The 24,519-nt window shown below is 35.2% G+C and overlaps 1 protein-coding gene and 1 pseudogene across 3 annotated transcripts in view; both read right to left on the bottom strand.

Annotated features, from left to right (window-relative positions):
* The window catches only part of icln (chloride nucleotide-sensitive channel icln), a 133,051-nt gene that overhangs the window by 15,957 nt on the left and 92,575 nt on the right, over positions 1-24,519 (bottom strand). For 2 of the 3 annotated variants that reach the window (XR_016547049.1, XM_090375069.1), the window contains exon 7: positions 5,373-5,427. The exons of the other annotated variant lie outside the window; for it this stretch is intronic. Coding sequence is in view for 1 of the 2 variants with exons in the window: in XM_090375069.1 (XP_090231195.1) it covers positions 5,420-5,427 (8 nt within the window). In the remaining variant the exon portion in view is untranslated. The remainder of the gene's footprint in view (positions 1-5,372; positions 5,428-24,519) is intronic. 3 annotated transcript variants of the gene reach the window in all.
* LOC150084160 (U6 spliceosomal RNA) lies at positions 17,736-17,834 on the bottom strand (annotated as a pseudogene).

Below are 24,519 nucleotides of genomic sequence, written 5' to 3'. Positions count from 1 at the left end.
ATAATATAACTGTAGACTGTATAGTTGCATAGGTCTGTAACAGCAATGGGCTCACTGCATTGAACGAAAAACTAACTACATGTTTTTTCATAAAACAGGTTTATATGTTGTTTTATGAAAAAAATTCTTTTAAGAGAAAATGCAAATTATAAGGAAACTAAAATAATTGTATGAATTGGAAAACCAGAAAAAAAAAAGTAAAACCATATAAAAATTGAATTTTTTCTTGTTTTAGTTCAATTAGTTTTCTTCAGTCCAAATTTGAAAAATTTTTGTCATAAAATTAATAGAGAATCAGGTAAATATTATGAAACATATTTATATTTTCTTTTATATCAGAATGCTTATTTATTATTACAGAACACAAGAAAGATGCATTTAGCAATGTATGATCAATTTCTTAAATGTCACACATCAAATTAAGGGACTTACAAATATGCAAAAATTAAAATGATTACTGTAGTGTGTACAAATTCTTTGATTCAGGTACTCATGGTATATAAAAAATCACTGCACCAATTGGTGATCCCTGCCCTAAGGGTTTGCAAACTGCTGGCTGTAAAACATTACAATGCATAATACGCATTACATCAAAATAAAACCATATAGAAATTGGATTCTTTATTTTACACCAGAGTATTTCACACATGATTTGCAATATTTAGAAAAGTAAATCAACCTGAGATTGTGTATGTGTATGTATATGTATATATATATATATATATATATATATATATATATATATATATATAAATATAAAAAAGCAAGTTGGCAAGTACTTCTTAAAAGTAATCACAGTGTGTCAAGATTTTTTATCAAGTCAGAAAATATTTAGAGACAGGAATTTTTTTATAACTGTTTTTATCTTTAATAACAGGACAGGTGACTTAGCAGCATTCAAATATCTGCTTCTTAAGACAACTTGTCTGCAAAACTTTGCTTTGCTGTGTTGGGAGTGTATGGAGTTGGGAATAAATACCAGGATGATACTGTTTTCTCAGTCAATCCCAATCTTCCAGACTGAATAAAAGATGGCAAATTTTCAAATAACTTTTCTAATACCAGAACAATTTATCAGTTATCAATTTATTTATGGGTAGTACTGTATTAGAAATTCTATTTTTTTTAAATGGTACAGTAGCAAGTAAATTTGTAGTGTGTGTGATTGAGAAAAGACCATGTGAAAGGACTTCTGTTGCCTTTTACTCAATCTAGATGAATGCTAGGATTTACTAAAAGGACAATTATCATCCTAATATTTCCATCCACAAAGCTTGGCAAAGATGGGGTTGCTATAGGGACTCCTGAATACTGCTAGTGCTTCTGTTATTAAAAATAAAAATGTTGTTGCAATTTACCTCTTTGTTCCTTGTCACATGGTATGGGTATAGGATCTGGCATTGTGCTGAAGGAGAAAATTTCCTTTCTTCTCTGGCCTCACCTATTGTAATTTGTGCTTTCAGCTTTTTCAGTGTCTCTGCATAGTGAGCAGAATTGACCATGACCCATATTCCAGGAAATCCACAGGGATAACAATTCTCTTGTCTCAAAATATGGAACACATGATTTTTCCAGTAGATGGCTGAGCCTTGAATTTCTTTATGAGTGAATTCCTTGTGTTGCCATTCCACAGCCTGCTGCTTTGACTCCAGTCCACAATGGTGTACGTCTAAATCTCGTCTTCAGTAAAGATTCTGCCAAGGAAATAGTCACTTGTGGTTTCATACTGCTCCAGAAGATCAGCACAAGCACGCACTCTTCACAAGAAGCAAAGAGTGCACACCTAGTACACATGTTCTTGTATCCCATATTGTCCAGAATTGTTTTCAATGCATTAAAACCTGGGAAATGTTTTGCATGAATTTCCCAAGTTTATTGCATTAGTTTTCATTAATCAGTTTATCCACTCCTCATTTTCCACAACTGCTTAAGTGCACAGACAACCTGACTTTGACATGCCCTTCAAAACTGTATCATATCACCTAATCTCTGGCTAACTGTGCTCATATCCATTGTCGCATCATAAACGCTCGTCAAGCAATGGTGAATCTCAATGGGTACAATGGGCTCTCTGCATTCTGCAACTCAATAGCAGCCACTGCTTAATAAACACATCAATGTCATTTTCACAGACTGCTACAGCCTTGCCAATGGGTTTGCAGTATTAAAACTCAAGTAATTGGCAGTAGCATTCAAATTTCTATCTGACACCATTACATTTTGTATGTGGCATCACACAAGCAGGAAAAATTTGTTGGCATTAATTTTGGAGCAGCCACTCATAATAATAACCTTGGCTAATTAGCATTTTTTTACATTGGATATATACAGCTATTGAAGAGCTTCTATGAAATCTTTTTAAAAGTTGTTCGATTCAACTTGTCATAGTGATATAACTTCTGCTTCACTGAAATTGGTTGTTCCTTTGAGTTCTTTAGTTTGAAAAAAAAAAAAAAAAAAAAAAATTCTTCCAAAAGGATTGGCATTTTGTTTGCAGGTTGTAAAAATAACTTCCTGTTTCATCTCCTGTCACTATTGTGAAAGGAGGTGAATCCTGCTAGATCATGATCACAAATTCGAATCAGTTCTTTTGGAAGTTCAACTGTTGTTTCAATTTGATCTGCTGTTAAAATTTTTGAACAGAGAAGATCAATATCTTTTCAAAATATCAGATATGATGAGATGGCAACTACCATATGGATAATCTAACTTGAAAGGTTATTTCTTAATTCTATTTGACAATAGCCCAAATAATACTTCTAATGTGGGAGAGAAGTTCATCATTTTCATTCAAGGTCTTCCACACCTGGCATTATCCTTAACGACACCATGTTGACCTTTGAAGTCTTGTCAAATTGACAACGCATTATTATTTAGTTAGTTAGTATTTTAGTTAAGCTGTTATTTAAGCTTGTTTTCTAGCTTTACCTTCCTGATCATTTGAAATGTCACTATCCTCTTAACATCCTCCCAATATTGGCTTTTGTAGCAACAAACAAGAAATCCTGAGGTGTGTGCAAGAGCTACTTTGACCCATATCATCATACAAATTGCATATCTATATTACCCCTGTTTCCCCACCTAGTAGTTTCCTTGAACCCTTAAGGTATCTTCAATGATAATGACAAAAACCCTTAAACCATCTTTGTTCAAACATATCCTATCTCTACAAAACAGATTCCTACTACATACAAGCGTGGACCACACTGATAAACACCCCCCTCCCTCCCCAAAAGTCTTGCAGAGTACCTCAAGTCTTGAAGTAATCCACAAGGCTTTCAACATACAAGGTACATTCAAAAAGTTTCTGGAATTTTACTATAAAAGTTTATTTAGTGAACAGTTGGGCTTAATAACCTAATCATCTTCGAAGTACCTTCCTTCTGCACACACACTTGCTTCATTGGGCATCCCAAGCCTTGAAACATTCTTTAAAATCGTGTTTTCTTAGCACACACTATTAGGGCCACTTGAGCATTTTCTTTGATGTCATTCACTGTAGTGAAACAACCCTGAAACCCCATTTTCAGTTTAGGAAATGGGAAGAAGTCAGACAGTGCAAGTTTGAGGGAATAAGGAGGCTGCTGCATGACTGATTTTTTCGCAGCCAAGAACTGAACTGCCCTCACCTTGTGACTAGTTGCATTTCTGCAGGGTCCAGCCATCCTTCCATTCTTGAGGTTGTTTTTGCCTCACATTCTCATGCAAATGTGTAAAAACTTCAACATAGTAAGCAGCAGTAACGTTTTTCCCCTAGTCGCAAATTCATGTTGCACTATTCTTTCATCATCAAAAAAAATTATCAGTATGATTTTGTTGCACAAGACTTCTTGGGTTATGGGAATTTTTGTGTGCCATTTGGATAATCCCACCTTGGTCTTGGGAGTCATAGGCTCAACTCTCATTCCTAATGACAACTTTTCTTAGGAAGCTCGGCCCGTGTAGATTTTTTTTAAATCACTTGTGACGGCTTTCCTGCAGTCCATCTAATTGCCCGACAGCAAGTGAGGAACAAACTTTGCATGCACACATGCACATGCAATGCATCCCTAAATCTTGCATCAGGATTGTGTGCGCTCATTTCACGAGTTACTTCAATTTTGTGACACTTTCGTCATTTCGTGATGTGGAAGGGCGTCCACTGTGAGGTTCATCTTCCAGTGTTCATGTCCTTTTTTAAACCAATTAAACCAAATGCAAACTGCTGTTTTCTTCAAAGCATCATCTCTATAAACTTCTGTAATACTTGCAGCATCTCTGTAGCACTTTTCTCAAGTTTAAAGAACTTGATGTTAGCACACTGTTCAAACTGTGACATTCTGCAATCAAACAGCTGAGGCATACGAGTGAAGTGGTTGAGCCAGTTCCCACTTGACATGTGTACACACCAAGGCCAATGACAATGCCCCACGAAACTTTACGCCTGTAGCACAAACTACTGAAATACAAGTGTCTGATTCCAGGAACTTTTTGAATGTTTTATGTATAGCCCCTCCTATTGTGCCCAAGCAGAACACACACATTCTTGCCTAACTCACGACATTTTTTCAACATGATCCTAGATTTTTTCCAACAAATTGTCAGATTATGTGTGCTTAATATCATTTGTCCACACACAAATTACAATGCTCTCTTTACCCCCTTTAAAATCTGACAATCTATTAGTGATATCATTAATTGTTGATCCTGGCAAACATACCCTGGCTCTAGTCTATCTATCCTTATTACAAAATGTTACTCATTTCTCTAACAATGGAGTCTCCCATTAGAACTAAATCCTTTTCAACCAGAGTAGCTTGCATTTGATTATTCTATTATGGGACCCGAATTCAAGCACATCATGGCAAACTACTGGAACCTTGAGTCTCTGATGAGCACCCAGATGCATTTTTCTCCAGGGCAAGCACCCATTTCTCTAGAGACTCAATTCTTTGAGCAATGCGCCAAGTTTTAATTTTAGATTGGTACACTCTTCACAATGGGAACAAAGGAAAGAACCATCAGTTGGGCTATGGTTAGCAACCAGATCAGTCCTTGAATCTGTAGAGACATTCAGTTTTCCATAACTAAGAATTTGAAATTTTTTCAGGGTTATGGTCCACAAATGACAAGAATATATGCATTTAAGTCTGGTTGAAAATCATCTTCCCACATCCACTTGCATTACGGACAGCTAACGTGCCTACTAAAAGGTTAAACTTCGAGTTAGTTCAATAGAGCGAATTATCAAAAATTATAAAGCTTTTGTGAAGGGAAGAACACATGTTCTTTATTCAAAATGTACAATTTAAATTTTATAAGACTTATTTATTTATTATTATTATTATTATTTTTTTTTTTTTGAAGAGACGAAATAGGTAAAAATTACTGACCAAGGAAGAGAATACTGGAACTGTAGCTGAAGATAAGGTATCACATATTATCTATCTGAAAAAACAAAAATAAATGGTATGTAAAGAATTCATCACGTAACAGATATTAACTCTTTAGCAAAGAGAATATGCAAAAAAAACAAACAAACAAAAAAAAAACATTAGAAATTTGATATGACTATTCCAGTATTACTCTAAAGACGGAAAAATAAAATATGTGGAAATTTGAGCAACAATAATTATATGGTAGGAATAAATATTTCCATACCAGAGGCTGAGATAAACAGCGATGCACTTAAGACAATTAAAAGCCGTGAAACTACTTTTGAGTAGATGACAAAATTCACAGCTTTGTGCAAAAATTAGTACAAAAAAAAAAAACCCCTCAATGAAAATAATTTACAAATAACACTTCAGATGTCCAATATCCTTAAAAAATAATTTACAACAGGAAGGCAGACAAGACTTCACTACCCTATGTATGATATAAATAATAACAAAAAATTGGTTTGTTATTAAACACTTTTCAGTAAAAAAAAAAAAGCGAAAGCATGTAACTTCTTTGATTTAAAAAAAGCAGCAGAAACCAAGAATGAAAATATAAAATTTTGAACTAAAATAAGAAGCAAATACTTTATATTAAAGCAGAAATAAGTAGTCCATTATAAAAAGGGCAGGGTGAAAGAAAAAGAAAACCACATGATGCATAAAACTATTCCAACATGGGACAATATAACTATCAATGTTATTCAAATCTGGATTCAGAAGAAACAACATTATAATTGTATTAAAATTCCAGGGCATTTTATTTAAATCCAACAAAACTGAATGTACCTCAATTGGGGAGAAGGGGTAAACAGAGGTACAAATACATTTTTCTAAGCACAGAATACATAAGTGGGGAAAAAAAAAATCTCCTTAAACAACTTTATACTACTTTAGATAACAATACTGTAAACAGAACCACAATCTTTCAATTAACAGAAACAAATTTCATGTGCCAAATTCACAACACTCATAATTTTTCATATTTTTTTTGTTGCAGTATAAAGGATTGTCTATATACAAAGCACAGGTCTCATGATACTACTCTAAGTCATTAAATGAAGGAGAGTTTATCATCAATATATTCTTTAAATAAGATTCCTATTTATTTTGATGGTGTAAAATGCTATTATACCACCAAGTCTGATTATCTGTTGCATATGGTAAGCCAAATAAGCAAAAAAATATTAGGTAAACTCAGTATGAAATTGCATAATTAGATTTTATATTCAAAACAATGAAAAATATATCACAGTTTATATCTCAGGGTTCATTTTGTGAGTTTCACTAATTAATTTTAAATTAATGCTATTAATCTTATTTTCCACTTCATAAAAATTTTTAATATACCCTGATTCTTTCTTTGTTCTTTGATCTGCAAGTCTAATTTAGAAAAAGACAGTTCTTCCTTTTCACACTTGGATCCAAAATTCATTTATCCCAGTGCTACATTTTCTTTATTATTTAATTAGTAGCAATAAACAAAACTGCTACTAGGTTAAAATGATGTTTCCACATACCTCAAAGTTCCTGAATGAAAAACCAATGGGAATCATCATTTCAAGATTATTTCTTCCACTTATTCTCCTACTTCAGGTAACACAACTTGAAACTCTGCCTCAGAGAAATAGTTCAATATGGTATTTTCTAATATTCCACATTGCGTTTTAGCTAAAGATTCATTTTCACTTTCAATTATGTTCAATGAAAATTCACTTTCATCTGTGAGAGCACTGACCCTCTGCCAAATTGGTAAATGGTTTTGAAGTCAAGTTTTCAAATGTGCCATACATTTAGTTTTACTTTTTCTAAATATGAGAGATTTTCTATTCTTCATACCTATAATGATGCATTAACAAGTGCTGGCACATTTCCTATCCAGTAAGCTCTTCACCAGACATAGCAAACAGCCCTTCTAATTTCATAGTGAACTGTTTAACTTAGTCTATTAGAATATAGAGGCATTTATGGATACTGAATTTCAAATACTGCTTCTTGATTTCATTGTTTATTACAGTAACAGATTTTGCATCTGAGTTGTATAACATTTTCAAAAGCAAATATTATGAATAGGCCCAACCATAACAGCAGAATTTCACCTACACTTTTTTTTTAGGCTTCTCTAAAATCTCTCTTTTAAACCAATACCTTTGCATTTAGAAGAAAACATTGCAAATAACTTCAACGTAATTACACAAAAGAAAAATATAAAGGTAAACTAAGCACACCTTAGTTCACTGACATAATCCATGTTTTTGTACTATAGTAATTAAAGAACAGCACACTTCACACAGCTCTTTATTCAAACTCTACAATGCCTACTGTATCAATGAAAATTCATTGACAAACCACTGAGCTGCCAGACAGTGAAAGCCCCACCTAAAAATAAATGTAGTCTTTGATTCCATGGTATTCTGTTCCTAACTATGAGTGTAAAGTTGAAAATATCACTGTTTCAAATGTAAAAATACTGATCACATTACCCAGAATTGTAATAATAAATGAGTAGCCAAATAATCAGTTTGGCTTAGTGCCACATTTTGAGCATTTCTTGTGACTGAGGCTGATTTTTGTAACTGGCATCTATTGTAATATCTTACAATGGCATCAAAAAATTCAAAATTCCAATTTAGTTTCCCATCAAGTTGGGAAACCTCAAGTTTCCTCCTTTGCCCATTCTTTTCCTCTTGTATTTCAGTGATGTCCAGATATCCTTCTACTTCATCCTGCTTAATCTTGTACTGCATAAACAACTCCAGCTTCCTGGACATATATCACCATTTCTATAAATGTTGATCTCCAGGTCATTCTTCAATGGGAGCAAAGACTTTAAATCAATTGTTAGCATTAGCAGAAGCATATGATGCTAGAAAGCAAGCTTATACTTTTTTTTTTTTTGGCATTATCCAAAAAAAAAAAAAAAAACCCCCTTCCCATTTCACTCATCCATTCACTCCAAAAGTAGTTTGTCTAGTTCTGCCTTGAATTTATTTAAGCTATCAACTTCCACAACAACAGATGGAAGTTTGTTCCAGCAATCAACCACCTACAGGCTCAAGGCAAATTTCTGTGCATCTATTCACAACTGTCTTTCCTCAATTTGAATTTATGCCCCCTTAGTTACATAATCTGAGCAAGAGGGAAAAATCCCATCAGCATTGAGCTTGCTGAAACCACAAAAGGCCTTATACACCTCAATCAGATCACCTGCAAGGTGATCTGATTGATGCTGCAATTTGCAAAACTTAAGCCTTTCTTGGTAGGAGCAATCCTTTTGTTCCACTCACCAATCTCGTTGTCATTCCTCTATACTCGTTCCAGCTCTATAGCCTCCCTAAAATGAGGCCTCCAGACCTGTATACAGAACTCAAGGTGTGTCCTGACCATTGCCCTCATAGAAGGGGATAATCTCCTCCTTTATCCCTGCTAGCAAAATATCTGGATATCATTGATAAGACCCCATGAACTACAATTTGGTTTACTAGCTCATTTTATTTCTCTGTACAATTGTTCATTGTTACTTATCAGTCATTAGGCCTATAACACACTTCTACTCCCGATTTTGCTTTCCCTGCACTTACGACACACCAAACTGACTCAACGTTGCACTGTGCACCCCGTCAACTGGATGCACTGCCTCAGATTTTATGTTTCTTAACTAACAGCATAACACCTCCTCCCTTCCTATACACATTGTACTCCCCAAATTCCAATTCTGCATTCCTTATATCTGTGTGTCATCATGTTTCTGATATTCAAACAATATCTGCTTTTGATGTCTTCACCAGCACTTCAAATTCATCAAATTTATTTACTATACTCCTACCAATATGATGAATTTGCACTAACTTGTACGTTGTATACTCCTACCATTAGTGTTCATGCAAGTATACATGCCTGTTCTTACTCTTAGTTACCCTAAACACAGCCCATGTATTTACTTGTTCCATGATGACTCCCAAGAGTCTTTGAAATCCCCAGCACCTTGCTTTCCAGGCAGCTGCTCATTCTAATAGAAGCTGTGCAAGAATCTCTTTCATCTCTGCCTGTGGCTACTGTTAATCTTTTAGTCTGTGAATCGCCATCCTTCTAAAATTCAGTCCTATCTTATCTTTCACAAAAAAGGATCTGCTTCATCTATGTTTAAGCAGGAATTAACTTTTACGTAATCCAATATACATATGCATGAGATACCCCAGAACATTGATCTGAATTCTTCCACTTGCACTGATATTTAGCATCAGCTGCATGCCTTTATATACAGATATTTCCCACAGGTATAACATATTTTGTGAGCTGCTACCCATAATTTTCACTCCTTTCTTCTACAACCATTTAATGAATTTCTACGTTGCTTCATTATTTATTCCTCAGTTTCCATTAATCTAAGAAATAATTCTGTATTTCATAAGTTGATACAATCGAGAAGTTCAAGTCCAATTAAAAACAAGTTACTTCTAACTTCTCAACCTATCCACACTAGTATACAACAGGTTAAGTTCCTCTTGTTTGAGATCCCTTCAAAATACATACACACATGCACCCACATATATATAAACTATGAAAAATATGAATAAAAGAGTAACATAAGATGTTTGAGGACTGCATGAAAAAATATATGGAAACCACAACAAAACAGCATGCACCGAGATGCAGGCATTAATTTCACTGAAAAATATATTTAAAAAAAATAAAAGTATCAAAGAAATAAAACTGTAAAGATATACAGTAAGAAGTCAGTGGTGCGGTAACTGTGAAAATCAGTTAAATTTAGGAACCCAAAAGAATAGGCAAAAACCAAGAAAGATTTAGAATCAAATAATAAAGAATCTTTATTCATTATTTTATTCTAAATCATTATTTATTTACTGAAGAGACTACAGTGTTCTCCCCAGAAAATTTTGCCAGCCGGGTGGCATTATGAAGTATCTGGGTGGAGAAGTGTAATACTTCGCAATATTATAAAATTTTCTGTTATTTATAAATGTGACTTAAGCAATCCAGAGCAAAATTAATTCCATAATTTAACATTATGTGCTCCTGTCGCATTGACCTCGATCACACAGTATGTTCAAATTAATATTGATTGAGATCAGTACCATATGGTACTAGAAGAATCGCTTAAATTCTAGCCGGGCGGTCAGTTAAATTCACCGGGCTGCACCCATTCGATAGGTCCTGGAGAGATCACTGGACTATCTACTGCTGCTCTACTGAAGAGCATAGCTTCAAAAAAATAGTGTAAATATAACAAATTTGAATGGAGAAATATACACCAAATATGCTTATCCTAATAAGTAGAAACAGAAAGAGCAAAGAAATTAAATCAATTGATAATGCAAAAGAAAAATAATAACACCCAATTAGGGCTTAAAATTAAATTAAATTGCAAATTTTGCTGGCTACAGAGAGTTAGGGCCACTAGACCCATCTGAGTAAGTCAAGGTCTAAACTGTGAAATATCACCGCATATAAAGTAAACAGAAAAAAAGAAGAGGAAAATTATGAAATTTCAACCATGAATTCCAAACTCTTCAGGTTGCTGCTGAGCTATCATGACAGACAAATTGCATTTCATCAGTCAGTTAAATAAGCACCAAAGCCACCTATCTAAATTGCTACAGCCATTCGGATAGGTAACTGATTTATTTTACTCAATCAGGTCAACTTGCGAGTGCCTAGTTCCAGGTGCTGCAATTTGCACAAAACAAGTCTTTCATGGTAAGAGTGCCCTTTTGTGTTCCTGGATAATCTTGTTGCTCTTCTCTGCACCCGTTTTGATAGATTCACCATCCTTCCTAAAATGAGGCCCCCAGATCCATATACAGCACTCAAAATACAGTTTAATTATTGCCTTATATGATGGCATAATCATATTGTTGTACCTAGTAAAATTCTTGTATATCATTGACAGAACTCCATAAGCTATCCCTAGTAGCCTTTCTGCATTGCTCAGAGACCTTCATTTTATCTGTGCAATTATGCTTAGGTTTTTTCTGTTCTCTATTATCTTGGGTGTGCTAACACACAATTAGTATGTAATTTTGGGATTACTGTTACCCATTTGCAGTACCATGCATTTATCAATTTATAGTTTTTTTTTTTTTTTTAATGAAAACTCCAAACATGAAAGGTATCAAAACCTATAGTACTTGGTACCGTGCATGGGTTGAAGGAGAAGTATGGGGGGGAAGGACGATGCCGGAAACTTTTCTATAGAGACTAAACATGGACTTCACCACTTCAAGCCTCCAATAAGCAAATTGGTGGCGTTCTCAGCACACCTGCTTAATTTTTCTAGGTTTTCCTGCTGACATTATTGCCTCGATTCTTATCATTAATCACCCTGCCAAACACTGCATAATCTGCAAACTCAGACATTAAGCTTGATATACGGCACCTCCATAGCCAGGTGGGCAGGAGCAGCAGCTTCACGCTTCTTGATTAGACCGGGGTTCAAGCCCACGACCACCGCATATCCCGGAGCAATATGGCCTTAGTTGCTAATGCTCCTAAAAACCAAATAACAAACAAACAGCTTGATATACCTTCATCAATATTAGAAAACAGGCCTTGAGCATCAGGCTGCACATCACTATAATTACTAGTAATGACTGACAGACTGGTTTAAGTTAAACTTTATTAAAATAAATAAATAAATAAATACATAAATAAAGCACTAATACAGATATAAAATAAAAGCATTAAAATATATATAAATAAAAAGCAATCTAATAGAAGCTTTCGGGGTGAGGTTTCCCTTCATCAGCTAGTTATTGTATGGTGTATCGAGTATGTGTGTGTATGTATGTATGTATATATATAGAATCCATATATTACTGAGTTAAATTGTAAAAATATATAAAATTATTAAGTGTTACATATAGAACAAACCGATTAATGCCATCAAACGATAGAACATTACATTGGACGTTAGGTATGTCCAAATTAGGACATACCTAATTTGGATATATATATATATATATATATACACATTGGGTAAAATAATAGAAGACAACTGGCACTGGAGTTGTAAAATCACAACTCCGATGCTAGTAATGCAGGTGCATACGTAAGGAATGTGTCATCAATATTATTAATAAATATCAAAAACAGTAAGGGATCCAGCAATGAGATCAGAGGGATTCCACTAATAATGTTGGTTCAGAAATTTTTTACTTGGTGCAAAATTATTTTTGCATCCAATTCCTTTGTTATTGTGTCATAGTAACTAATCAGATTGGCCGGACAAGATTTCCCATTAGCAAACTCATACTGTGTATTCTGTATAACTGCATTCATGTCGAGATGATCCTGCAATACTTCTTTAATCATAGACTCCATTACTTTTCCAGGAACAGAAGTCAAGCTTACAGGTCTGTAATTATTTGCTTTACCCTACTTTGTGAATAGGAGAGACAATCTGCATCTCTAATCTAGTGGGTCCCCTGAATTCTGGGACTTAATAACCTCTTACTGAGGTAAGAGGTTATTAAGCTTCTTTTAACATAATTGGATAGATTTAATCAGCTCCAGGTGCTTATTTACTTTTATCTTCACCAATTTCTCTTCCACTTTCCCGTCAATTATCACAAAATCATTTAGTTCAGTTATAATTCAGTATATTTTCGAACTTGAACTGATTAAATACAAAATATTTAATCAGTTCATCAGCAACCTCAATGGGATCAACAGCTACGCCATTTTGTAACTAGTGGGCCGATGTGGTTCATTCCTTTCCTTCTAGTTTAGTTGGTACTCCATCTAGAACCCTGTCAAATACTGCAGCAAACCTAAGAATCCTACTTCACAATTTCTCAGCCATCTCTCATCTGATGGCTGAGAAACTGTGAAGTAGACAGCTGATCAATGTGTAATGGTAACCTCATATGGCAATGCCTCAAGCATGTGTCATTTCAACAGTGCAATTATGATGTTACTTTCATGGAACAGATTGGACATATTGCACATTTTGGATTGCAGATAAAGTTGGTTCATGATACATCAGCTTCACAGATTATCTGCAGTCCCATCATATGGCATACCCTTTCAAATAATGATGAACTTCCAGGATGACAATGTCATTATCTGCTGTGCTAGATATGCAAACAATGCACAACTCAAAGAATATGACAGTGTGGTGCAGAACTTCCCATGATCATAATATGACGTTGTTCTTGAACACCATATCTGACTAATTACAAAGTTTTTCAGCCTCAGCCATTTCAGAATCCATATTTGATCAGCTATTTTGGTCATAGTTCATATGGTATACCAATTTATATTTAGTTCATTGTGTATGGTATCTATAGTAGTGTGCTTACAAGCCAATATACATGTTGTGCAAGCTGAAAAGCACAAAATAACCCGTGGAGAGAGAGATCCTAATCCCTCTTCTCCTTGAGGTTGAATAATCATAGCCCAAATGAAGAGACCTTTAATTCCTTTAACCTCTGAGAGGATTAAAGCTCACTATGCTGTTAGGGATTCCATGAATGGTTTATACTAAAATTTAGTCGGCCAGTTTTCATTTGTAAGCACTTATAATTAATCCTTTTACTGATGATGAAGATACATTTCTTGTTCACAAAAGTACTGAGTACCACCCAAATACAACGTAAAACTCTGTATAACACATAGCAGAGTTAATTTAGGATTTTCTGGGTTCTCAGAAGATATACTTTTCTGTGGCCTACTTAGTATAAAAATACAATTATAATTACTCTCCTCAAAAGTTAAAACTGGTACCTACATTCATTATTTAATATGATTCATATTTTATATATCCACTTGCATAAAAAAAAAAAAAGGAACATTAGCTCTATATTCTAATTTTTAAATGACCAAAAATGTTTTCTCTCCACCTTCTGGTAAATATATCAAAACCAAATTTCCAAAAAAATTTGGGAATTTAAATTTGAGCTATGAAATGCACTAAGCCTGTATGTGGTAATTTATGTCTGTAATAGGACTTAAGACCATTTTCTATAGAATAAGAAAACTAGGTGAAGACAAGTGAAGTGCTACCACACCATTAGCTGCATTTCAAATGAGTAGCACTGCTCTGAAAAAAGTATAATTGCAACTTATTTGCAAAAATTTCATTTTTTTTTTAACATTTTAATTATACATATCTGACAGCTGACTAGTTCCCCAATACGATTAGACAGTTCAATGAACTGTCTAATCGTATTGGGATTCACTTTGGAAATTTCACCCTGCACACAATTCTCAAGTGAGCTTTACAATTATACCATATCATTTACCTCAGGAAATCTTCTCATGGCTGCTGAAGATGTGGCTGCAGAAAATTTATTAATTAAATACATATCAGAGCCTTATGGGTGCTAAACACAGTAAATATATACCAACAGGGGAGCTCTATAGCCATCAGTAAACTAGCAGACCACTCTACAGCAGCTGAAAGGGTCTACGATCTCAAGCAGCTATTGCAAGAGTTCAGCTTGCTTTCTGATACTGTTAATTCAGTGCACGCCACTTACAGTAATTGTCGATAATGTTATCACTTTAACGAAGTCCCCTACTTATTATAAACAGGCTTCAGTTTATGTTCTCGTTTTTTTGCATTATCTTGGTTTATGCATGTGCAGTGGAAGTGATTATGTAACGTTCCAATTTGTTCTTGAATTCCAACACATTGTGTGCCTAGTTACTGATTTTGCTTTGTACAGTTCACATGATTGTCAGTGTCATTACTCTGTGAAAGGAAGTACGGTATCTCTGCTCCTATCAACCTGGCTGTTTTACAGTAGAGCATCAACCCCTTTCTAATTCTTGATTTGAATATTTTCTTTATTTGTTTTCAATGAATTTCCAGAAACACCGTGACAGTTTTATTTTTATTGATGACTTTTTCGAAGAAATAGTGGACGCCAAGTAATTTATATTGCTTGATTTTTATGTTTTAATGTACACATTTCTGCTCTATATCAGTAAACAATGCTGAACAGCTTCATTCTTGTTCCATCAGTTATTGTTTATCACTTTAGCTGAGTCGCACAGTGATCACAATAGGCTTTGTTGTTGTTTAAGAGCTATTGGCACAAGAGCAGCTTAGGCTATAATGTGCTTAGCCTGGGTAGGAGAGTTTCGTCTATCAGCATTAATTTTGGGGTTTAGAATAAAGCCAAGATTCTGCTTTTTATTCATGTAGCTTCTCTATAAATGGTATACTATTAATTTTATATGTTTTGGAAGTATCCAGTTAACTTAAGGAAGAAGAAAACATCAGTAATATTTGGCTGGTTATCTAAAATTGTTTTAAGCATTAAGTTGTTTTGCGCATTCATTATTGTTTGAAAGGCTTTTAGTCGTTCTCTATGAAATTTTGGACATTTCACCAAGTGATGTATAGTTAGTGGAACTTGACAGTTTTGACATTTTCTTCACCTCTGAGTAGGTAAGAGTGAGTCATATGTGTATGCCTGATTTGCAATCAAGCAAGGGTCGCTTCTTCCTGTCTATTCAATCGGAAGCTAGTAGGCTATGGTCGAAGTGTTTCTTTAATTAGATGAAGTTTGTTGTTAGTCTAATCTAGCCAGTGTTGTTTACTGCTTTGGTCGATTAAGGACTTGTAATCTGTATATGGTATTGTGTAAAAGGCAAATTAGAGGTGGAAGCTTCTTTTGCTGCTTTGTCTACACTTTGGTTTCCAGTTATTCCTGTGTGGCCTGGGATCCAACATAATCTGATATTGCAATTTCTTTGTAATAGCTTTGATACCGAAAATTGGACATGTTGTAGGATTGGGTGTCTTTTGATATTTGCATTCTGCAAAGCAGTAACAGAGCTAAGCGAGTCATTGAAAAGGCTTGTAATTCGGCAGTAAAAATACTGCATTCTTTTGGGAGTTGTTAGATGAAGGTACGATCCTCAAAATGAATCGCAGCTCCTACACGTGACCCTGATTCAGACCCATCTGTATACAGTAATACCCCGACTTACGCGAACTCAGAGTTACGCGGTTCTTGATTTTTTCGTTTGGTGTATATCTAAAATTAGCTTACCAGTGATTTGGAAGTCAAATCATAAAGCTTAGGTGACAGCTTCCATTTTTGAGGACTGGTTTGGTCACCACTTCATACCCAAAGTCGAACGTTATTGCAAGTCTAAACAGATTCCATTTAAAGTGATGCTTCTTATTGACAATGCACTCGGTCACTCTCCTGCCACCCTAATTAATTTCGACCCACGTGTGAAAGTTGTGTTTTTGCCTCCAAACACAACCAGCCTGCTTCAGCCGATGGACCAGGGAGTCATCAAAACATTCAAGGCTTACTACACGAGGCGTTCGTTTGCACGTCTGAATGAAGCTATGAGACAAAATAGTGAGATATCTGTTAAAGATTTTGGGAAACAATTCAATGTTTTAGATGCCGTAAGAATCATTGAAGAATCTTGGGATGAAATTCACAAAAAAACATTGAATTGTGTCTGGAAGAAACTTTGTCCATTTTTTTTCAAAAACGAGAGGAAAACAATGCCAGAAACTGATCATGTCGCTCATGTGATAGAAGAAGTTGTTAATCTTGCCAGGCAATGGTGATGATGTCAACGAGCTGTTGGATTCACATAGTCAGGAGCTGACAATGAATGAGCTCAGAGATCCGTGAGCAAAACGTCACTAAAGTATCTGACACTTCAGACCCAGTTTCCCCAGAAAAGCACATGACAATTGCAAGCTTGACAGAAGGTCTCAGCTCAATTGAAAAGGGCTTAAAAATTTTAGAACACAGACTCCAACGAAGAACGCGTTATAACTACAAAGCAAGGAATAAAAAAGTTATTAGCTTGCTACGAAGAAATTCTGCGTGAAAAAAAGGCACTGTGTTATCAGACGAATTTGTTAGATTTTATGAAGCCATCGACATTGAAATAACTTTTTTACATAACTCATTTATTTTTTAATACATATTTTGTATTAATATGTATAAAGAACTGCAATTTTATTAAATATTTTTCTTCTAAACTAGTGTTTTTGTTAGTCCTTGGTCCCAATTAAACAAAAGTTATATGTATTTATATGCAAAGTTGTACCCCGACTTACGCGAATTCGACTTAAGCGATTTTCGTCAGACCCACCTATCGCGTAACTTCGGGGTATTACTGTATATGAAAGTGTGATGTGGATATTGTTCTTTGTATGCTGCATATAACTGCTGGTAGTTTGTTCTTAATAGTGTTTTCCCCCAGGTCTGAAAATATATATCATATATGGGTTGAACTATGCACCATGGTGGAATGGTCTGTGCAATTGCAATAGCTATGTTGTCATAATCGAGCTCTCGGCTTAGTAGTATATCTTTCAGACGGATGTTAGCAGGTCGATTCATCTGTGGAGAGGCTATCTTCTCTGTACCGTTCCAATTTTAGTATATGTACTGCCGAAGCAAGTACTCACAATAAGCATTGACTGTATTTTTATTTACTGATGGGAAAACAGGTGATATGTCATAATTTCATAGTGGCAATGTGGAACACTGCATAATATTTGGCAATTATGCACTTCACTATCAACAGCTTTCTACAATATTAACTTTCAAAAATCCAGCAGTGTCCTAGTGAAAAACAATTTTTGAATGATTTCATTAGCAATTCTTTCCAATTTACAGATACAGTAAACCCTCGATTTAACGGACTAATAGGGGAGAAGGGGTGCCAGTTAAATCAAATGTAACCTGGGGGACATTTTTTATTGTTCTTAATGTAAAAAAAAAAAAAAAAAAAAAAAAAGCTTTAATACAATATACAGTACTGTACAATATAAAATTATGTTGCAATTTGGTAATTTCTCAATTAGCTCTCCAGTTTCAAGGAACCTCTAGCTATGATGGAAAAAACACTGGAAGACAAATTTTCCCCCTATAAAAGGACCTTTAAATTCTACTCACACGTTTAATGATTCTCAAGATTGTGAACAAACTGGTAGTGCAGCTATTCTTGACTATCTTTTTGGATTAAAAACAAATATGCTTGATGTCTTTATAGAGGGCTCTACTGTGACACCTCTTATGTTTGTTGAGATGTCCAAAAATATGGAAAGGTTAGTGATAGATCTGACTATAGAGAATGAAAAGCTGAGAACAAAATTAATTAAAATTTAAGTTAAAATTCAGAGGAAACAACAAAATGTCTTGCCAACCGTTCCGGCTCCCACCTATGCGGGTGTGGTTGCCTTAGGCGCTGGCAAACAATCTCAGAGTATTGTTAACTTACCGGATGTTCAAACAAAGCACGTACTCATAGTTAAAGCAAATGTAGATAGTAATTGTAAAACTAGTGAGGAAGTTAAAGCTGAAATTTCTAAAAGTCTTAAACCTGAATTTAAAAAATTAAACATTAAATCAATAAGAAAAATAAGAGAAAAGGGAGTTCTAATCGAAACTGACAACAGCAAGGATCTAAATAAACTTAAATCCTACCCAAGTTCAAGGAGTTAAAATTCTTTGTGGATTCCCCTAAAAAATTAAATCCCACTGTCATAATATATGACATACCTAAAGATGTCAATGACTCTGATTTTCTGGAGGACTTATTCAATAAAAACCTTGTGGATCATGGGATTTCCCAGGAAGATTTCGAATCTGTTAAGGTTCGTTTTAAAATCAGGTCTCGGAACAAAAACAATCAACATTGGGTTCTTGAGATCCCAAATAAAATTAGGAAAGTGTTTTTGGCTTCAAATTGAAAGGTTTTTGTCGGATGGTCCGTCCATGGTATGAAGGATTTTTTCACAGCATCACGCTGTTTTAAATGTCTTGGCTAAAAACTGCCACCAGTCCGAGTTTACCTGCGGACATTGCGGTGACCTGGGTCACCAAATTCAAGACTGTCCTAAAATGGAGGAACCTGTTGTTTGCCCAAATTGTTGGCTTAAGAAGAGGAATGCGGACCATTCCTTCAAGGACGTTAAGTGCCCTGAATTTGTGAAAACCCAAGAGGTAACAAAAATTAGGACCGACTTTACATAACTCTGGAATGTCTTGTGTACATACGTTACAGTTAAATTGTCAACGATCTTTATCGGTTTTAAGTGATCTTTCTAAGTTAATGGTCCAACACAAATTTCAACTTTTAAGGTTACAAGAACTGTATTCTTATAAGGGTGTGGTCAAGGGACTCCCTCTCAGCTGTCGCATTATTTCTTCAAACCCTGTTACGGTCGGTGACCGTGGTAACACCACCAGGGTTTGGGCCCCCTCATTACTGTAACAAAAATTTCTGGTCTTTGCACCACACATGCCGCATGTGCATGCTTGGAAGGCTGTTTTGGAAAAATTTATGTGGTTTCTCTGTACGCTCAATGTAGTCAGGCTGGGCAGGCCATAGAGCCATTTCTAAATTACATGGAAGACGTTTTGATCCGTTTATCTGGTTTTCCCGTCATTTTTATGATGGATACTAATGCTCACTCCCAGCTTTGGAATAGCCCTACTACAGATTCTAAAGGTGAGCTTTTGGAGGAGCTTATTCAGTCCAATAACCTCACTCTGTGGAATACCCCAGGCCATCCGCCTACTTTTGTTTCTTCTCTGGGTCAATCTTATATTGACATTACCCTTTCAAACTCTACTCTTGGTTATGGCATTTCCAACTGGCTTGGCCATACTTCGTGGTGCACGAGCGACCACAATGTCATCACTTTAAGTAACAATCCTAGGGTTATTAGGCGCTGTTTTGACTTCCCGCGGTTTAAGACAAAACACATTGATTGGAATATCTTTGATGTAAAAGTGCATGAGCTTACTTCAGAAGAAATAATCGTCCAACTTGGCTCGCTGCCTGCTGATATGCAGGTTTCTGGGGTTCAAGAGATTCTAATCACTGTCTGTGAGTCCACTCTAAAAAAGAAAAAAGAAAAATGAATAGTGTTTCATGGTGGACCCCAAATCTCACAATTCTCAGAAGAAACTTACAAAATGCTCGTCGTAATTTTCAGAGAGCAAAGAGAGCTAACAGGCCCAGAGATAAGATTGACAGACTTGGTGAGTTGTATAAATCGAATAGGAGTTATTTCAATACCATTTTCCAAGAGAAGAAACTTGCCTGGGCAAGGTTTGTTCAGCATAACATGAATGAAGATCCGTGGGGATTATCCTACAAACTTGTTACTAACAAGGTTCATCCCGGCGATGTTCTTTCTTCTATTATTGTAAATGGTAATGAAACCTTGGACTGGAGTTTGTCCATACATGCTTTCCTGGACGGCTTGCTCCATGAGGACACTGCCTCCTGTGAAAACACCATCCAAACTACAATGAGATTAGATCATTTATCTTACCAAGGGCCCTGAACCGAAGCTCCTTTAGCGGATACTGAGTTGGAATCTGCTATCTCAACCTTAAGGGATGGTAAATGTCCTGGACAGGATCTCCTTGAGGTTTCTGTACTTAAAAGATTCTGGAAAAATTGCCCATTAATTATATTAACTCTTTTGAATGCTTGTCTGTCCTCGGGATTATTCCCGCTAGCTTGGAAACAGGCTAGACTTAAACTTCTGCTTAAGTCCTTTGACAAACCCTCCAATGATCCAGCCTCTTACAGGCCCATTGCACTGCTGCCCATCCTTGGCAAAGTCTTGGAAAAATTAATTGTTTCTCGTCTTCTAAATTACTATTTAGACAGAAACCTAAGTTCCCCACTTCAATTTAGCTTTATACGTGGAAGGTCTTCTGTTGATGCTATTTGTCAGGTTTTGAGTTCTGTTCAAAATTCCAATTCTAAATATGTCCTCGGTCTCTTTGTTGATTTCCAAGGGGCATTCGACACTGTTTGGTGGCCACGTGTCCTGGCGAGGTCCAGAGAGGCTGGGGTCTCTGCTCCTATTTACCGTCTCCTTTCGAATTACTTTGATTCTCACAGCATCACAGTTTCCTCAGGATTCTGCTTTGTCTCCAGATCTGTTTCTAGGGGCTGCCCTCAGGGCTCTGTTCTTGGCCCTGTGTGCTGGAACATGGTCCTTGATGGGTGGCTCTTGGTTGATCGAGACAACATCCTTCAGATAGCTTATGCAGACAACCTTGCTATTCTGATTTTTGGTAATTCCCGCCGGGAGCTAGAGTGCAGAGCAAATGAAGTTCTAGAGGACTTGAATATCTGGTGTCAAACACACAAACTTCAAATTTCGACTAATAAAACAAAACAAATGTTGCTAAAAGGCTCTCTTGATGTGAATAGACCACCTGTTATTAAGTTGAATGGAGAAATGATTAGGAGTACTCGGCAGCATAAATACTTAGGAATTTATTTTAATGACAGTCTTAATTTTAATTACCATGCAAAATATGTACTTCAGAAAATAAAAGCTATGACCTATAAAATTATTAAGATTACCAGGAGTACTTTTGGTGTAAAGAAATCTTCCATTAAATTATACTACAGTTGTATATTTATACCAATTGTGTGTTATGCAGCTGGGGCCTGGGGATACAGAATCGGTAACTCCCTTGTTCAAAAATATCTTACCCAAGCACAAAGATTCTTTCTTCTCGCTGTAAGTAGAGCTTGTCGAACTGTCTCTACAACTGCTCTCCAGGTCCTCAGTCATCGACTGCCAATCCAATATGAAGTAATATTACATTATCTTTTATATTGTAGAAGAAAAAATGTTCCTGCGATTGTAAATGGTATAACATATAATACTGACTTGCAAGAAAAGGTAGACATTAAAAGAATGAGAAATGAATGTTGTAGAGCGTGGCAAAATACCTGGTCTACTTCTACCTTGGGTAGGGAGACTTTTAAGTTTTTTCCCGAGGTTGTTGATTACGATAAGAAAATGGACTGGTTCAATCCTGGTTTATACGTTACATTTTTATATACCGGTCATGGAAGTCTTAACTTTAAATTGTTCTCACTAGGATTAAGTAACACTCCTCTCTGTAGTTGTAGTGCTCAAGAAACTGTTGAGCACCTCGTCTTTCACTGTCCCCTGTATGATGATTTAAGACTGGATTTTCAACTTTTCACAAATGTATTTGACTGCTCCAAACTGCCAAGATTGGTTAACTGTTCTGAATATTATACCGCCTTCTCCACCTATGCAGAGAAATTGTTTAAACGGAGGAAAAGAATTCTTGCTCCTGAGGTTCAGTAAAATGCTAGACTGTTTCTTAGGATTACTCTTACCTGATGTATTGATCAGTCTGCTGGACTCTGAAGCCCAGTATTTATTTATATATCATCATTGCATATAGTCTTTTTATGTATAATTAATCATTGTACTTTTCATGTATAATTAATCATTATAAATTGTACACAATGTATAGATTACTTTCAGTGGCGAATAGGGGAAACCCTGGAGCCTGCCAAAAAATAATAAAATACTTTGAACTTCTCAATTAGCTCTAATTTCTGTGCCACATTTAAGTTCGCATGCTTTATTTTAACTCCTCTATCACTTGATGCCATTTTAAATTGTAAGGATTGCGAAATTATTTAATAAATAAAGTCACAATTCAGAAATCGCAGAAACACTCTGTATACAACCTGACTGCACAATAGGTTGAGGCAGACTGAGACCGAAACAAAGTGAGTTGGTAAACCTGCAGTTTAGTGTCCCGAGTCACATTCAGCTCGCAAGTAACCGCCTGCTCTTATCTGTTATCTGGGAAAACAGCTATTTGAACATGTTTTCAGAAAGAATAAAAAACAATTTCCTGAATTTGATTATAAAAGTAGGTAATTATAAAAACAATAATGGAAATAGATAATTATTATTAATTTTTAATTAATAATAACAAGTTTTGTATAACCTAAAAAAAAATAATATGGTCGAGATTAATATGCACATTACTGTATTATTATTTGTTTGGTCCGTTAAATCTGAAATCCGTTATATCAGGGTCCGTTAAATCGAGGGTTTACTGTATGTTACAATGACTCAAGAGAAATACATTGGACTCCTGCTTTACAATATTAATCTGTTCCAGAGACACAACTGTATTGTGAAAATATCGTAATGTGAACCCAATAACACTTTTTTTTTTTTGGTAATTTGTTCCAAGGCCTCGGAAGTTGAAAATTCCGCTACATAACTAAGCTATTTATCTCTCTAAAAGGTGATTTTTATTACTGAAATTGCACATGTCGGGTTAAAAAATTGATTAAAACTAATATATCGATTAAAGCACAACACAAAAAATCACTTTGACTAAAAGATGAAAAACAAAACATACGGCCAACATGTTTACAAAGGCTGAGAGGAAGGACCACGTGTCCGGTTGGAGACAATCTTAAGCGCATCCCATTGTAAAGTGAAATAAGTATGTGCCTCTTAACTTGGTATGGCCACTGGTTAGTAGAATCAGCCGCTTGATATAGTAAAATTTCAGAAATCAATGCACTATACTTTCATTGTTATCATATGTTTGGTTATAAGAATCAATTTTGAATGCCTTTGTGATATTTCTGGAGGTCACGACCATAAAACAATAAAAACAATTTGCACTTTCTGGTTTATTGCGCTTTTCTGTTAGTGCAATCTAATTATAAATGGGTAGTAAATCTTATTGCATTTGCGATAGTACTGATAGCTGGAATTCTGTTAGTTTTTACGTTGTTATGGTGAAATGTGTTTCCCTTCCCCCTTCCTCTGCAATCATACAAAAAACAAATAAATTTTCAAAAATTTTCATTCCTGTTTTTTAATTTTTTTAAACTTGTTACTCTGCAATTTCTGTTGCAATTTGTGCGTGCCGTGTTCTTCGTTATTGATCACTTATCTTTTTAACTGTTTTAAATTTTACAACAACAATAATATTAAAAAAAAAGTCAGTGAACAGAAATATCAATCAGCATGCACATATTACAATAGAATAAGCTATATGTAAGCATAAATTTATTTTTATTTTGCTCAATGTAGAAAATATTCTTCCGATTTTCACGTATCATTTAATTTTGTTAATTGACAAGGTAATAGAGTGTTAATTTGTGCTTTCTTATATCTTTACTTTTAAAGTCTGTGGATAATATTCCTCCTATTTTTGCTTATCACAATTGCTGTTTAATAGAATTAAAATTTAATTCACAAACGGGATCACAATAACTGGCGCTTACCACATATCATATAGTGAACAGAGTC

This window comes from Mastigoproctus giganteus, chromosome 6, assembly GCF_048544385.1.
Source record: "Mastigoproctus giganteus isolate SK-2022 chromosome 6, ASM4854438v1, whole genome shotgun sequence".
Classification (NCBI taxonomy): Eukaryota; Metazoa; Arthropoda; class Arachnida; order Uropygi; family Thelyphonidae; genus Mastigoproctus; species Mastigoproctus giganteus.
The sequence above is the reverse complement of the archived record's forward strand: the minus strand, read 5'-3'. Positions and strand labels throughout refer to the sequence as shown.